The 17798-nt window shown below is 37.6% G+C and overlaps 1 protein-coding gene across 1 annotated transcript in view; it reads left to right on the top strand.

The window, feature by feature from the left end:
* RALYL (RALY RNA binding protein-like) overlaps nt 1–14825 on the top strand; it is a 115845-nt gene extending 101020 nt beyond the window's left edge. The window contains exon 9 of the mRNA XM_010575837.1: nt 13854–14825. Coding sequence (XP_010574139.1) covers nt 13854–13871 — 18 coding nt within the window. The 3' untranslated portion in view covers nt 13872–14825. The remainder of the gene's footprint in view (nt 1–13853) is intronic.
* Nucleotides 14826–17798: the final 2973 nt, after the last annotated feature.

Genomic DNA, 17798 nt, shown 5'->3' with positions numbered 1-17798 from the left:
ACTTCTTACGCACCTGCTCTTACACGGTGGTCTTCCACTCCCTCTTGTACAAGGGCATGCAATAATATATTGTAGCTATATATATGTAAAATAATCACTAACTTGGAATGTAGCTCCTGAGCTACTCAACTCATGTCATGTAACTGACCTTCAGAGGTAGCTGGAGTGGATGAAAACTTCAGGTCTGTTTGCTTTGCTCCCTTTAGATACAAAACCAAGTAGTTGGTTATCCCAGATTTTACTGGACCCATGAGTCAGGCTTTCCATCCACTCCTCGCATTGAACAGTTTCTAGTTGCAGTGAATTAAAAATCTTTGTGTTCCTTCCTAGTGCAAACGCATCCACTCTTATTGCTTTTAATCTAACTGACCCTCAACAACGCTGTGAAGAAAGCAACATACCTACGCAGCTTCCTATCTTGCCTTACAGAAAACAAGCTCCTATGAAGAAAGATCTTTATGTTTACTAAGTTCACCTCACACACAAATCACAAACCGGCCATAAATCATCAGAACACGTCAGTGGTATCAAGAAGTTTTCAGGTGCCTGCTATGGCTTTAAATTGTAAGGAGTGGGATGGAAAGCCAATAACCTCCTCTTATTCCTGTGGATGCACAGAGGAGAGCAGAAAGCCACCTTTGCAGCACAGACCAACACGGGTTTTGATATTTGAGAAGCAGCTTGGCCTCAGTACCTCTTAAACAAGCCCCTTCTTACCAGAATTAGCATTAGCAGTGTGTGGTGCGGCTGAATGCAGGAAACACATTTCTTTATTAGCATGCACGGTGGTTTCCTTACTCTGCTGATTTAGCGGCTGGACAACTCAGTGCAGGCCCAGAGCATTTCATAGAACTTCTCTGAACTTGTTTCAAATGGCACTAATCGATCATTGAGGAAGCACTGGCTCAAAATGAACTATAACTTATCTCCGCAATCCCCTTGTAAATAACAAAGGTGGCATCCAATTAATTGGCTGAAAGCCTGAAGTATTGTAGATTTGGAAAAAAAAAATCACTTTTGGCTAATGCTTAATAAAATACCAACAAACTAATTAATTGGAATGAGTTACACACAAGCACTCATATCTATATTACATTGCCTGAGAAGAATAGTTTCTATCAAACTGTCAGCCTTTCATAATAAGTAACTATAATAATAATAGCACAGCGGTGGTTCAGTAGTTAAGCATTCAGTAGAGCAAACTGTTCTCTGGTAGAGCATGTGATCCTAATGATTTCAAACACAATAGATTTATGGTGTCATAACTCAGATCAGACTCTGGTTAGTGCTTGGCTGGAATTTGAAGGATATGTTCATAGTCACAGCATTGTGATTTTACGCTGGTGTAGCTATGCTAAAAATAATGAAGCCACACAAGCATTAGATGGGACTTTCACAATAATGAGTCACCTTTAATGAGATGTCTTGAGAGGCATTTTTATTAAATTATATCAGAAACTAAAGGTAGAGAGACTGTGCAAGGCCCAGTTCTGGTTACAATGTAGATTTACAGCAGTTATTTCAACAACAATTATAGTTCCCTTTCTATTAAGTATATTTCAGTTACAGTTACCTCTCAAGGATATTTCATTTCTTACTCTTGTTCTTTTCTCCACCTCTGTACTGCATAGTTTCAGGCTATCACCGGATTTGTTTCTAACGTCTCATAGACAATCATGTTTCAAACAGAGAAACTGCCACAGACAAAAAACTCAGGATAATTGTCTCGCAGTACTGAGTTTCATTATGCAAAAGTAAAAAAATTATGATATAATAATAGCTATATTTCTTGTGGGAACTGATGCAAATACCATTTAAATCAATGGAACCAACTAGTACTTTGGCTAAAGCTCACCAAAAATATTTCCCTCTTGTCACAAATGAGTAATTTAGATCATTGAAAGGACCACTGTCCAGCAAAAGTGGGTTTAATATGATGTTGTAGAAGTACAACTTAAGAAAGTTTGATGGCAAGATTCACACTATTAATGTATGGTGCAATCATTTGAACAATGATTCAAAACTACCAAGACACAAATCAAAGTTACTAAGGCACAAATCAAAGTTACCATACTACAAGGTTATGTGTGATATCGGTCGCTTACCAAAGATCTGCCCTTGGCAAAAGGTCTCTGCCTCGAGGAGCAACCTTGAGAGGTGTCCCAGCTCAAGGGGATATCTCTGCCGTGCAACCAGGCTGCTTAGCAGGGAGAGCTCAAGGAAGGCTCACTGAGGCCGTCATATTTATGGAATAAAGTGGCTGGCTTGTAGTCAAATTACATGCGATAGGAAAGGTATGCATAAGACTCCTTGCACCCACAATCTTCTTTGTTCCTGGATAAATGAGTCTTCAGAAAGCCACCTGCTATTCATGTGTTAATCGCATGATTGGTGTTCCAAGCTCATATGCATCGATGCTTACTGTGTTACTTTGCTCCTTTGTGGGTTTTCAGAGAACAGACTGAAACTAGAGGAGTTCTTGGCTGCTACAGCTCAGGACTTGACCTCCTCTGGAGCCTGAACCAAACTACTGCTTGTTTGGTTAAGGGGTTCAGTGCATCCATCATACCTCTCCTAGAAGTAGTTTATGGGAAATCAAAGTAATTTAATAGCAAATCTGTAGGAAACAGCGAAACTTTCTTTATTTTCATTATTTTGCATGAGCATTCAACAATGAAAATACTCAGCAGAGAGAAGAATAAGATCTACAGAAAAGGAATAAAAATTTGTCCAAAGCATTTCATGTACTTTAAGCCCAATTTTGCATATCTCAAATAGCAAAATTGATCAAATATGTGACTATATGATAGGACTGATAGTACTTAATTTATTATTGTAATCAAACTGGATTTTTCATTGCCCTTTTAGATACATTTTTTTCCTCTCAATAGCATCAGGACAGACCAGACTGACTCTTCTATTATCAACAGAATTAGGCTGATTAGGCATGTCAAAAAGATCAATAGCTACTGTGACAATTTGCAGCTTGCCGATTGCACTTATACAGAAAAAAAAAGGATAAAACTTCTAATGAATGGTAATGGCTGAAGCAACAGTGTGCCAGAAATCTTATTTACATTACTTTAAATATCATTGAGACCAAGCAAAATTTAGTCTTTTTGATGCACTGAACATTTTGGACTTCATTGAAGTCTTGCTTTCAGTATCAGGGGAAACATGAAGCTCTTCATTCCTAAGATAAATGAATAGGTAAAAGATTGTGTTCACTTGATAAATATCAGTGCAAGATGTTTGTACTTGAGCAAGCTAAGAAAGTCATTAGGGGCAGCATACCCGACAGATACTAATGTGTTGTACCTTCCAAAGCTGCAGTAAATCTAATAACCTGTGACTGAAAAAATGGAGAAAGTAATAAAAGCGTGTCATGAAATCAAAAATTGTAAGAAACTTCCTGACATGCCCTTTTGTTATATTTAATATATGCAATAGCACAGTAGACGTGTTTGCTGTTCACACGCTGTTGTATGAGTCATTGGAAAGGCCTTGCTACCAGGTCCTCCTCCCCATTTTTCCTGGCAGTCAATTTCTCAGAGGAAGGCTTCCTAAGCAGTCTTCAGGGTTTTAACCAGGTTACTCCTGACTGACTACATAATATTTTTCTAATTGTTATTTACATCCTATCCCCTACACATCACATGGGAACCTGCAGAAAATGCAAGCACTGTTATCATGCACTTTGTGCCTCTCTTTCTACTAGACTTCCCTGCTTGTAATTGCATATTTGTAAAATGAATGAGCAAAATAATTTCCTCACCTTTCACATCTATTCCTCTGAATCTGCTCTATGTTATTTAGTCCACAATTAAAAAAAACCAAACCCAAGACCATAAAACTTTTAAAATATTTATAATGTAAATAATTAATTTACAGCCATTAGAATCTTAGAGTTGATGCAAAAGAGCTTGAAAAGAATGGTTTTTTTCGTCTGTTAATCTCTTTTTTAAGCAAAGGATGGGGAATCAGGAAGTTTGGATTCCATTCTCAGCTTTGCCACTGAGCCAATGTGGTGGGCAATGTGTCTCAGCAGATCGAATGCGCATGTAGACTCAGCCCCTCTTTCTTAGGTTAGACCAATAGGTGCCTTTGGCCTTACAGCCAACATGTGGGAAAGGAGCATTCCCAAAAACATGGTTTAAATTTATACAAATTATATGCTTTCCAGCCAAGAAAGTTGCAAATTTTATTGTTGCCCATTGAACAACATCGAATATACTCTTCGATGAATATGTTTTACTTTTATGTTGCACCCTGCCATCAGTCTTGGCCCGCCTGAAGTTTCAGTCACCATTTAACTTCCTACATTTTCTGCTAAGAATTATTAGCATGGCCTCTCTTTTTGAGGTCTGTATGCAAGGCAATTCTGTGCAGGTCCCTTTCAGACCCAGCAGGGCGAACATGAATAAACCCTGCCAGCAAATTCCAGCAAAATGCCCAGGCACATACAGCAAGTGCAGAAAAAGTTGTATGTCGTCTTCTCCTACCCCCTGCTAATCCCACTGAGCACAGAAGGACCACCTATGTTCATCAGTTTAGATGGGGTACCTCCTTTCAGAGATAATAAATGGGTATAAACAGAGGAAATTATCTAAGTTCTTTGTGTCAAGCTCATGCACTGCCTTCCTGTGGACCTGTGTTTTGAAAGGGTAGCTTGTGTGCTTTCTCTGTTTTGGGGGGAATGGGGACTCTGCTGTTTGTTGACCCACTGTCAGTAGATTTATCATTATTTAGTATTCATTATTCATTTTTCTGCTGATTTCATTTTGGTTTGGGTTTTTGGGGTTTGGGTTTTTTTATTTTTTGTCAGGACTATGTGCTTATCTTAAGATTTTAGGTAAGAATAAGATAGTCATGGTGCTTGGTGTTTTTGAGACATCAAAATATTTAATTTTAAGGTCTCAGCTTCAACTGTCAAAAAGAACTGTTGTGCCTCCAATTAAAAAAAAAAAAAAGAAACAAAAAAAACCAACAAACCACCGACCTGTGAATTGATTCAAAGGCAAATAATGCTGTCAGATCAGGCGAAAATTCTCTCTGACGAAATACTTGCCTGAATTAGATTAATTCATCTCTGATACAATGTAATTGACCTTAATATTCAGTATAAGTGGCCTGGTTATGTATATTCTATCTAAGTAAATCAGAATTAGCTCCACAAATTTTGCTAGCCTAAAATTTATAAGCATAGAGTCAACCACTGAGTGCAGTACAGAAACAAGGACAGCCAAATACTTACCACCCAGAAGCAAACCTAGATCCCTTTTCAGGGGAGGGTAATGGTGGCTTATAAAAAGATCACAAGCTTTTTGCTGTAACTTATGGCTGGTAAAGAAACGTCAGATTTAATTGAAGTAACTCAACACTTTAAATATAAAGACTGATTTCAGTTTCCACCCCTGAATATTTTTGCCAATGTAATTTTCACTAATTGTGGTAGAGTTGCTCTTCTTTTACCTCCCTGTATTTTGGTTGACTCCAGTAGACTTTGGATGACTTGTAGAAGGTGCTGGGTTGGGTTTGGTTCACCCATTGTTTGCAACCAACATTCCCCAGTCCTGTGTAGGGAGAACAGCCATCAGAATAGTAACCTAGCGTAGATATCAAAGCAGCAGTACGAGGTACACTGGGAAAGTGGTGCGAGAACAGGAAGGGGACACTGGTGTTTTCTAGGCTCTCACTGGGACACTGAAATCCTCTGCAATAACTCAGGCCAGCCATTGGGTCTGTGTTTGGCTATGGATTTGAGCCTATCAGCTTAATCCTCAAATACTTAGATTTAACTGAAATTGAGGAATTGCCATGCATCACACATTTTTCTTAGCATGTCAGTCTTTGAAAGTAAATAGCTTTGGTTCCCCTAAAAACCAGTCATTTCACAGGCTTTATCAGTATGCTTGAGCCTCAAGAATGCTGAATGAAAAACTCTCAGAGGAAACATTTTTCTGCTGAAAGTCTTCATGCAAGTAAAGAGGGGTAAACACTGAAAAGCCAAAAGGTTGTTATTTTTCCATATAAAAAGACACAAATTTTAAACATTTTTATTTTTTCAATACAAATTGCAGAGCCACTGCAGTTAGTGACCCAATTATTCCAAAAGGTCTCTGTTTTTTGAGAAAATATAAAAGTGTTACTAAGAAGATTTTCTGCATGATTAATATCAAAACATGAAAGGCAGATTGAATTTATCTGTACATAGGCATTTACAGACCTCAGAAAAGGGAAGTTATTTAGAAAGTGATAGAACTGTAATTGCCATTTCAACAAAAAAGCAATCAGTGAGGAATAAAACAAGCTCAGTCTGCCAAAATGAAGATTTGGAAGTTAATCAAATGCCATCTTAGCCAGCCTGTTATGCTGATATGTGTATCTGAAGTTTCCAAATTGTTGTTGCTATTGATTTCTAAAAGTACACTACAGTTTTATAATGTCTTTCAAAATGAGTAAGTTGTGTTCCAGCCCCAATAAATAAAGAATCAAAAGGCTAAATTCTTCTCTGCTTCCTCTTTGCAGGGTTATACTAATCCCTTCTCAGCTATCAGGTGATTCTGCACCATTTGCAGACCACAATGTAACCTCAAGTCCACCATTTTACTTTGTAATTTTTCTTTTTAAAGGAATGTCTCTTGAAATCCTCATAAAAGAGAAATATTATGCACTACTATGAACTTTGCATTCAAATAAGTATTACGCAGGAAAATGCCAAGCAAAACCTGTTTAAAATAGGACCAACTTTTATTGTCATTTCCATCTGGATCACATTCCCAAATCAAGTCTTTCACAGGTAGCAGTCTTTTGCAGGCTACATCCTGTATGTTTAACTGACTGTCTTAATTCAGTACACTATTGTCACTATTTAAGTATCCATTGTGCATCAATGTTAGTCTCACCCCTCTCCTCCTTCCTATGATTTCCTCTGAGCTTTCCCAGTATCTCTGTCATCTCATGCTAAATGCTTCCAGCTGCTTCCTCCGGCAAGCTCTCCTCCCCATTCCTTCTCTATTAATTTGCTTTTTACCTCGCTCCACCTGGTCTTTATGTTGAGTAAAACTTCTGCCTCCAAGTAACTGAAAAATCTCCTGTTGATTAGATAGGACATTCCTGATCTCATTACCATCATTGCGTACAATTTCTTTTTCCTGCATGGGTGCACTTTGTTTTTTGATATCTATCTAAACTCTAATTTGGAAATACTGGGAAAGTTTAGCAGGTGTTTTCTGTGTAATTAGTTTAAGGTAATTCTCCTAGTAAGCTCCTACTTTCATATATTTTAAAAACACACTACTTAAAGTGTAGGCATATTGAGTGGCCTCCGGGTACAAGTTTTAGTAGTTCCTTTATACATTAAGCTGTGTGTTCAAACCTGCACCCTTGGCATTGGTAGGACAGGAACTATTGCCTTCAGCATTAATACTAACTGGACCACCACCTCACACTGGGGAATTCCTACTACTCACAATGAGAAGAGGTTAATTCAGTAGGAATTTTATTCTACAATTTTTTGACAGATCCTGCATCCTAAAACCATCTCCTTTGTAGCATTCAGAATGATAAAGGACGATCCTTACCATGGATCCTGCTAGGACTCAGCTAGGCTTGCTTCTCATGGAACAGGCCTAATCCCAAGAAGCAAAAAACACCCAGCGGTCTCCAATGAGAGTCATACCTCTGGGAATTCACTATGAACATCCAATCGTATTCAGGGTTAAAGGAAAGTGGGACATTTTCCCCTTTGCTGTATTTGGCACTGGATCCCAAGAAGGTGTGGAGCTGCTGTCAAGATACACTGTTACAAGCTGAGGGAATTCTGTGGACAGCATCAGTGAGGCCTTACTGCATTTGGTTTGGCTTTGTCAGCCAAGAGTGAATACGAAATGGCGTGTTGGTGGTGGGAGCACAGCTTCACCGTGGGGAAGCCTTGTGAGTGCATTCTGGGTGACGGCTTCAGGGCAACAAGTTCTGCAAAAGCACCACCTTCCCATCTTCCCACTTCTTCCATGTTCTCCTGCTCCTGCAGCCCACCCCATACTCTGCAGAAGGTCCAATGCCTCCAGCTTCAGATCCTTCCCACCATCACCAGAAACTACACTACTAGTCCCTGAGTCTTCTCCTACTGCTATAAAGGACCTTGTAGAGGAAGATTTTGCTGCAAAAAGCAGTCGAGTAGGAGGAAAACCCACAGAGTAAAGTGAGGGGGACAGATCCACTTCTTCCCCTCCCCCTCCTTGCTGCCCTCCTAGCCCCTTTCAACAAAGGTCTCAAATTATCATGGTGACTCTAATCCCAAGGTTGTTCCTTCAGCCTCACACCTGACCATCATCTCAACTGCAGCATGTCCTCACTGGCACTCTCCAAATATGAGATCCTGTCTCCACCACTACACCCAACAGTATTCATCACAAATCTGCCCACACGGGACTCTAAGAAAGAAAAGATATGTTGGTCTAGGGGAAAAATCAGTATTTGATAGGGCTATCTCATTTTTCCTGCTGATTTTTATCGGGCAAACAAGTGAAACAGAGCATTTCAATACAAAGGAGGTAGAAGTTTGTTTTCACTGAGTAAAACAGCCATTCTTACATGTACTCACATAAGTACTAACACTTCAAAGCAATTAAACTGTTCACTGAACAGAAAAACGATTCTGTAGTGTTCTCAGCACTTCAAGTATGATTGACAGAGTACAAAAGATAATTATTAGGTTTCATCATTTGAAGAAAGGTTTAAAGAAGGTGCAGCTGCTTCCTTTAATTATTCTTTATTAATATTTACCAAACTGTACAATTCTTCCTATTTGTTATATGCAGTGAATATTCTATCACTAGCTCATTATAAAAAGTTTTGCTTTAGTGCCATAATTTTGTCTGTCATGTTTTACAAGCGTTACAAATGACAGCAGCAAACCCATAATACACAGACACATTCACATTCCACTGCTAACACCTACTGAACTCAGCGTTTACATTTTGTATGGGGGCATTATACTAAATCACCTATATAACTGTGTTACTTAATCAGAGATTTCATGCTTTAAATCAAGGGACAAAGCACAGGGTGTATCTCAAATGAACACAGCTGTGAAGTCAATGTGATAGCTAATACAAATTCAAGGTTCCTTGGTAAGCCCTGTTCGTTGCTTATGGTTTTCCATTTATGATGATGAATGCTGTGTAAAAGCTAGTAGAAGCACATGCCCCCATGGTACCTTACAAACATAAATTACTGGGTTTTGCACTCAGTGAGCTGCCTGCTTAAGAGAAAAAAGGATATTGTCTTGAGTTAGACGCAGCAAATAATCAGAATGGCAATTTGCACTACTACTTTTTGTAATGCATCCTGATTTTTCTCATTTTAGGGAAATATCTGGATCAATAATGGCTAACCAAGATTTGGGATTTTTTTTTTTTAAAAGACTCTTCTGCAAACAGATTCAGTTTTTCACCTCTTTGCCTGTCCAGAAACTACATTTCATAATCAAAAGAAATTATTAGAGATGAAACAGAGTATGCCATCCTAGAGGACATAAGAGCAGCATCTGTGGACTTGGATTCAGTATTCTCAGTTGTACAGAAAACAGTATAGGAGTGAGCATCAGATGCAATCAAAGCAATCACGCTACAGTTGCAGTTTGAGGTAGTGCAAGTATGAGGGCCAGTGTTGTGAGTGAAAGGACAGTGCAGCAGCTGCATTTTAATGGAGCTTATAGTTGTTTTGCAGAAAGTGATGTATGGCAGTCACATAACCCACTGCCAAAGCCTAGTCAGACACCAGCAGCAACCTGGGAAGGTGTCAGGCATCAAGTCTCCTACTCAACAGGAGCCTGACAGAGGTAGAAATGCAATTTTACCTGAAACCAAGCCATGGTCAGAATTAGCTTCAGATGCCTCCCTTACAGTTATTAAACTCAGAAGTCTGGTCCTGAGACTGGTTTGTCTGGCAAGGAAAAAGAGGCAGGAAAGCAAGAGGACGGATGTTTGAGGCTTTGGGTTTCAAGCTCATGTGTATAAGTGCACCATCTTCTCTCCATCCAGTGTTTAGCTGCATTTTCTCAGAATTTCTAAGATTAATGTTATCATGAAAGCTATTCAAAGCAATAGATTGTTTAAAAACAGATGCATTTTGTCAGATGAACATCTTGCATATACTTGTTGGATGCTCTTATTGCTTATAATTATTTTGGGGTAAACCATACGGTAAATTCTGTCACATCCATGTTCTGTGGGAGTTTTATCTAAACATTTTCTTAATGTACTACAAGGGAAGATGTTAATTGTGTACATCTTCTGTGTCATTTAGTCGTGGTGCATTCCTAATACTCCTTCCCAAGGATATATGCTGAATTTACACTCTCAGATAGTAAGATTTATTCCTGTACATCTAGGTCTGGAAGATGAGCGTGAAAAAGAAACTCCAGCACTTTTTCCCATAAACCCTGTGAGAAAGAAACTAGGTATTTATGGGGAAGAAGAAACAAAGCCCTATTGTTTACCCTTTTTCAGAACTGTAAGGAAGAACAATTAAACCAGACCAGGAAAGAGGCTGAGCTCTGTTTGGATCTAGCTAGCAGAGATCAAAAATCATACCTCCCACAGACAAATAAAGTCTGCCTGAACAAGTTTAGAAAAGTGAGCAGCATCGCCCCTGCCACAGAAGTGGTGGCCACGATTACAGCTTCCAGCTGCTTGGGGAGGCTGGGGAGAGGGGGTGGCTCACCTCATTCTAAAAGAATGGTGCCTACAGCTCTTTAGCATATATTGAGCTTACCTTCTCATAAAAGGAGAAATAGGAGTGCATACTATTAGGAAATACAGAGTGCATACTATTCCTATTGTGTGGTGTTTGCTGACTACAAAGCACAGAGCTTAGAGGAAATAGTCCCCTGGCAGGTGGTCTGATGGCCAGGCACTTCCACAAAAAATGCCCTTTAGATGCAGGGCATTCTTAAAGATCTACAGATGTAAAGACTGGAATTATCTAGGCTTTGAGGGGAGGTAATTGATAAAACCATTAAACTTCTAAAAAACAAGATGGAAAACTCTCTAGATTTTTACTGAATTTTATCTGATTTACTCCATCATTTTTAGTGATTATAGTTTGGGGCCATTAAGTAGAATTGCACTTTCATTTAGTGAGGTGTTTAATGTTGGCTTTCCAATGTTATATACATTGTAATAATGTAAAGTTAAAATTAATTGAATCTAGTATAATTTGAGTCTGGCCCAAATGCTAGAAGGATCATACTGGGACTATAATAACAGTAGCAATAGCATTTCTGGAAGACTGAAATACCGTGTTATGCCTAAGAAGACTGTTTCCAATAGCTCATGCTCAAAAAGCCATCCAGATAGGGGAAAAAACAGCAGAAATAATTTCAGGTGGAAAATGAACCAATAAATATTCCATAACCTATCTCCAGCTTTTTTCAGAGATTATGATGGCAATTAGGACAGAATATACTATTTCTTTGATATTGTCTACGGCTGCCAAGACTATATGCTCAGTTGGGTTATTCAATTCTTAAAATGCATTATGTTCAAATCACGCGTTCTAAAGTGGATTTCTGTTAGAACTACATCAAATGAAAGCCATATTGCTGGCTTAAATGTAATTCAGTTCATCCTTGTTGTGTCGGGATGTTTTTTTTATATATAACGGGAAGAAAATGAAAAGATTAAAAAAAACATTAGTCATCATGAGGTTTTTTAATATCATCAGCACTACCATAAAGCCAGCTGATAAATTGCACACTATTCAGAAGAAAGAAATAGAATAAAATTAGTATTGCATTACACTAGATTAATCATAGCCTTGGGTTACTGTCATTCTATGGAAAATAAAAGCTTGACTATTTCAGATTTTAAAGTTTTTTCTCAGCCTTTAAGATTATTTGCCTTAAGAGACAAATTACAAGCCCATGTACTGAAGGAAGAATACAAGATTTTGGACTAGTGGGGTTGGTAAATTTTTATCATTGTTTCTAAACAACAGCAAAGCAGCATTGATGACTTGGATCCAGATGGTTAGCAGTAACGCTTCATAATAGTAGCCTAATGAAGCTTTTTAGTGCTGGTGACAGGTAAATGCTTGAAAGGTTTATGGCAGGGAAAAAGCTTCAATGAATAACTTGAAAATCTGTCTCTTTTCTTACTTGCATAATTGTTGCTTTTTATAATGGCATAATGGAACAGCAAAGCATAGGTGAAGAAAAGGCTAGCAAAGAAGAACTCTTTCTGGAGCTAATAGCATGTACAGTGGGTTTGGGGGTTTTTTTACTTCTTGTAAGATCAATAGCTACTTTACAACCATTAGGCCTCTCTCAGACTTAACAGGAAAATTTAAAAATCTCTTTCATATAGTTAAGTCTGTCAAGGGATCAGGAGCTAAAAATAGGGGATATGAAGACTTTTCCCTATGCAAGTACAGAATAATAGTTTTAGGATATTTTGACTGAAAGAAGAAAGTTCTGGGATCTCTCACATAAGCTTTTCTCCCTAATCCTAGTTACCTGTGAAGAGTACAACCAGAAATCTGGTGCTCCCTTTGCAAGAAGGGGGAATCTGATGGCTGAGTGCTTCAAAGGGCAGGAGGCCAGTCCTGCAGAAACTGATGTTTCTGATAAAATCTTTTTCACTGGAAAACCCAGTTTTCAATAAATGGAAATTTTAACAGAAATTGTCCCTTTTTTCTGGGGAAGAAAAAGGCAGACTTAAAACTCACTGAAAGAGGGGGAAATTGGCTGAAAAGAACATCTGGACATTTTTTGGGTTTTGATCAGAAGTGCACCAGGTTATGCCAGCTGTTTTCAGTCTCAGTTATAGAAAATATTACAACAACAACAAAAAAAAAATGTGAAGAAGAAATTGGCTGAAAGATATTTTTCCTGTCAAAAAGTAAAAAAAACCCTAGGCTGAAAATTTCACTTAAAAAAAGAAACCATCTACTTCTGTTAACATTTTCTACTGTCAGTTTTCCAAACAGATGTGATTGGGAAAGTGTTGTCAGTTTTTCTGTGGGTAGGTGGAGCTAGTATATCTTATGGTCCCCTGCAGCATCACTGAATGCTTAGTTGAAGCTGGTAGCATTAATAGGTTGTGTAGCAGGACTCTCAGATTTTTAGATGCAACCTTCCTCCAGTCTCTGCTGGAAGAATGACCCTCAAAAGTATTGGCTGACACTGGATTTTCGCTGTTTCACACTGTGGCTGGTAAAACAACAGAAATCAAAGGATATGCAATTAAAGCCTATGGCATGTACACAAGAAAAATAATAAAATATATAATGTCAAAAGGGAAGCCATTGAGGAAAGAACCATTAATCTGGTAACTATAAGCATTGTTTAAGCACACAGTCAATGTAAATGGTCCAGAATCAGGTATATAAATAGTGCAATGGGACTGAAGCAAAGAATCCTACAGGCAGTTTATTTAGATTGAATGCTATTATGCAAATAAAGCATTTCATTGCAAAGCAGCTAAGATACATTCTTCTATTTTCTGCTGCTAAAATAGAAATTATTCAGCAGTTGTTTGCATAGCATTATTGAGGGGAAGACAGCCTCAACAGCTCTTGCTTGATTCACTGTCGTTATTTTGGGCCATGCAGTCTAACATAGGACTGTTGCACAGTCCTGATTGTCCACTGCTGCAGGGACATGACTTCTTTTAGCCCTCAAAGGTTTAAGGTGGGAAAGTCTGTTAGATATCAATATTTGATTGATTCACAAAAAAGTCAAGTCATAGTCCTCTTCCCTCTTTTCCCCAGTTGTCTTGGCTTCCTTTTGAGTTTCTGCTGGAGGAAATTCTGTGCCTTCATACTAAAGTGAACATTTCATTTCTCAGTTTCTACAGATCAAGTGATGAGATGTCATGTGTGAACCCCCTGAAGGCTGAGAAGAGAAACTCTGACTCCCCCACAGAAAATTGTGAACTGCGGTTTCTTACTGGCTAGCAACACCTTTGATCAATTTGTATGAAAACTCAATTTACTTATTAAAATGGACGTTATTGTTCAAATATTAGAAATTCCATTTCTTATATGTTCTAAGCTGTACAATTGTCAGATTTTTATGGTTTAGACTGTAAATGTGTTTTTCTCTGGCTAATTATTGGTATTATTTTTTTAATTTTGATGTCTGAAAGGCCAATGTACTGTATCATAATAATATGAAGGACATATTTAACAGGTGTGGGAAACACTGTATACAAATATATATTTCTAAAAGCTATTTTTATGATTAGCATGTTTTACTGTTTTACCATATTTAGGGTCAGGTGATATTGCACTTCTTTGTTTACAGCTTAATTCAAACAAGATCACAGTTAAAAACATTGTATGGTATTTTCTATTATTTTATTTATTATATTTATCATTGGAATAATTATGTTTACTAATAGGGATAGCTGCTAAAAAGTGAAAATGTCAAAATAAGAGAGCAATCCTTCATAAACTGTAAATTGCATCCTCCTGTAAATCCCTTTCTTCAGATAAACACTCTCTGTGATGCCATTCACTAGACAGCTGTTACAGCTGTTCCCGCAAGTCTCTAAAGGCAGTTTGTTGTTACCATATGGAAAGTTTACATGACAGTCAGTCACCTGTCTAGCCAGGTAATTTACTTACAGACTGCCAATTTCTGACAACCCGAGTTAGCCTACTGATTAGTTTTTGGTTTATTTTCTGGCAGTAGTCTTTCCACTCCTGAACCCCTAAAGCCTTCCTAAAGCCTGCAGTTGGAATAATTAATTATTACAGGTGTTGTAGGGGGAATCTCAGTATAGAATTTCTTAATAAATCATATTTCTTTTCAAACAGAATGGATGCATTACTTCTCTTGTGTTACTGAGATATTAAGGGTATCAAAGCATATATGATATGGGCACAAGGTCTTCTCTAACAAAAGCACCAACTTGTTCACCATCCCAAAGCTAGACATCCTTAGCACTACAGATGACATGAAACAAGGAATAGATATTTATTTATCTACACACTTATGGGAGATGATGTACTCCTATGGAAAAAGACATATCTAAAGTCGTTGCAGGGGGAAAAATTACGTAATAGCTACAGCCTTCCAAGAGGGAGACACATTAATTTAAGAAGTACCTTACACAGTCAAATGGAGCTCAGACCCAGCTGTGTGCCTGTCTGCAGCACAGAGCCCTGATGTCCACTGACACTGGTGGCCAGGGGTATTTGGTATCATCCAGCACCACAAAGATGAACCCTTGCGTTGCCCTTTCAATCGTTCTCTGTAGGCTGAAAGCAAGAGAAAGATAAAGGTACCAGAGAGTCTCTTTAATAGATCAAACTTTCAATTTCTATAAAAACCAGCAGTTTCTGAGATGATAGGTTCACTTCAAACAGTGGGGGTATGAGGACGTGGGAGCTCAAGTTCTCCAGTCAGGTTTCTAGTATGGGGACTGTCATCAAAGGACTGATATTCTTCAAACATTTAGAAGAAGAGCATACATTTAAATTTAATTATCTATTATTGAGTGGGAATTTACTTCACTAGGAGACTATGTAACATAGCACTTTCAGTTATGTTTGTGTATCTTATATTTAGCTTGTCTGTTGTCTGTGGAGTTACATGGTTTACCTAAGTGCTGAGTAGTACCTAGCTACTTAATTAAGGAAAGAATAGTACAAGTAGTTACACCTGAGCGTAAAGAATCACAGCTTTAGAATCCACCAAGGCTGACTCTCCCAGAAAAGTGCAGCAAAAAATATTACTTCTGTGTAAATGAAATGTTAGGTCAAATCAAACAGTGAACTTTTTCTCCACTTTCTGTCTATTAGTATAGGTTATGATCATTTTTAACTGTAAAAATGCAAGAAGAATTGCCATTTTGGGATCTCCATCTTTGGCTGACAGTTAAAAAAAAAAGAACTCCAAACCTTAGCAGCTCAACAGGCATTTTGCCCATTTCAATATGTAAACTGTTGGCTGACTTAAAAGATGCAGAATGTCGTCCAAGGAGATCAGATCTAATGTTGGTGTTAATAAATTATGTATGAGAAACAGCTGGGTGTATCATCTCTTCACCACCTCCATTCCAAATGAGCTAATAATCACAGAAAGCACTCTATTAGATTTTTACAAATTCTTTCCAATCATTACCCTTAGATTACATATTCACAGAAATGATTGCACTGTCATAATGTCGACACTGTTTCACACCACAGTTTAAGTCCTGAATATATTTTGAACACAGAAAGACACCTCTGATAACACCATGAGGCACTACTTCATCTGCAAGCAAGAAGATTGTTGTGCTGTGCAGTCAATTACTAGCAAGGTTTCTTAATGGCATGTTTGCTTCAAATCACTACAGAGGATGCTGGTAGCTTCAACAGAGCTTGATAGTTCTCTACTTTTCATGTATGCGGTATGCTCGGTGTTGTTTGCCACCACTACCTATACTTGTTTTACACGAGTTTTGTCAGTTGTGGGGTTTTTTTAACATTGCTCATCCCTTGCAGTATGGAAGAATAGGGAACATAAAGGATCTTGTCAATCAGTTTGGATAGTCAACAGTCATAAAATCCTTTATGGACAGTCCTGAATTAAACCAATTCACTTTCTACACAGACCTATAGACTCTGTGTATTTCAGATATTTGTTTCAAACCTGTGCAGATGCATGAATGGAAAATATTTACTAAAAAGCTTTAAAGTTTGGATCAAGAAAAAATATTTTTACTTTTGTAAACTCTTGTATTACATATTATTGCAGTTCTTATTAGTTTTCTCTGTAGATCCATTTTTAGTTCTGAAAAATCATTGTACTTAAACTATGTAGATAGCTACAATCTTGTAAGCAGTCATATTTTTAATAGGTGCCACTGCAAGTTAGATTTAAAACATTCAGGGTTTGCCCATGTAGAGCGGATTGATGGTTCATTACAGTTTTCTTTAAAATGTTGTAACATAATTTTTACATGTCTGTAAATAAATATTTTCTCTGATTTATGCACTAATTCAGTTTTGTAATTTCTTCTCTTAAAATGTGACTAAGAAATTTTCCAGGAAAAATATATTTCTCTCATGGACAAATACCATTTAAAGTTCTGTAATACAACCATGCTTCACAAACTTTCCAAGCAGAACAGACAGAAAGAGGCATCCACCTTATGAAGTACTTATGTTAAGTAAGTAAGAAAGATGAAGAAAAATGTGGTAAATACTGCTATCATTTTAACAGTTTGAGAAATTTAAGGACCAGTCCTGTGTTAAAAAATGGCTGAGAAGAAATGTGACAAACTTCCTAAAAAAAGTAAATTCTTCAGTGGGGTGAGAGAGAGAGAAAGAGAGAGGCCCAGTGGTGATATTTCATTGACTTTGAGGAATGCATTTTCTTAATCTTGGAAGCTTCCAGATGTATTACTAAACTAGCATGAATATAACTTATGAAAACCATATTAATAATAGTTAAAATTTTCTGTTCAGTATTCAAACACATTTTTTATTCATCGTTTATTATTCCATTCACAAGGTGCTGCTGTACAGGCAAACTAAGGAAAATTGGTCCACAAAGTCTACAAGAATGTTTTTAAATTATGTTGGAATTGTTGGGGAGCAAGACTATTTTGAAAGGTGTGTGATTTATATGTGGCACGTAATTTTCTAAATTTTTAAATGTGTTGTCCTTACTGTTACAGCTATGCCAGATTTTGTACAAGTTTGTGAACTTTATAAACAACTTACTCTTATTATGCACAGTACAGGGCCAATTCCTCATTCAGAAAGAACTCTGCTACAGATTAAATAGTAGCCAATTAAAA

This window comes from Haliaeetus leucocephalus, unplaced genomic scaffold, assembly GCF_000737465.1.
Source record: "Haliaeetus leucocephalus isolate CR32 unplaced genomic scaffold, Haliaeetus_leucocephalus-4.0 Scaffold506, whole genome shotgun sequence".
In the NCBI taxonomy this organism is placed as follows: Eukaryota; Metazoa; Chordata; class Aves; order Accipitriformes; family Accipitridae; genus Haliaeetus; species Haliaeetus leucocephalus.
This window is presented reverse-complemented; position numbering and strand designations above follow the sequence as displayed.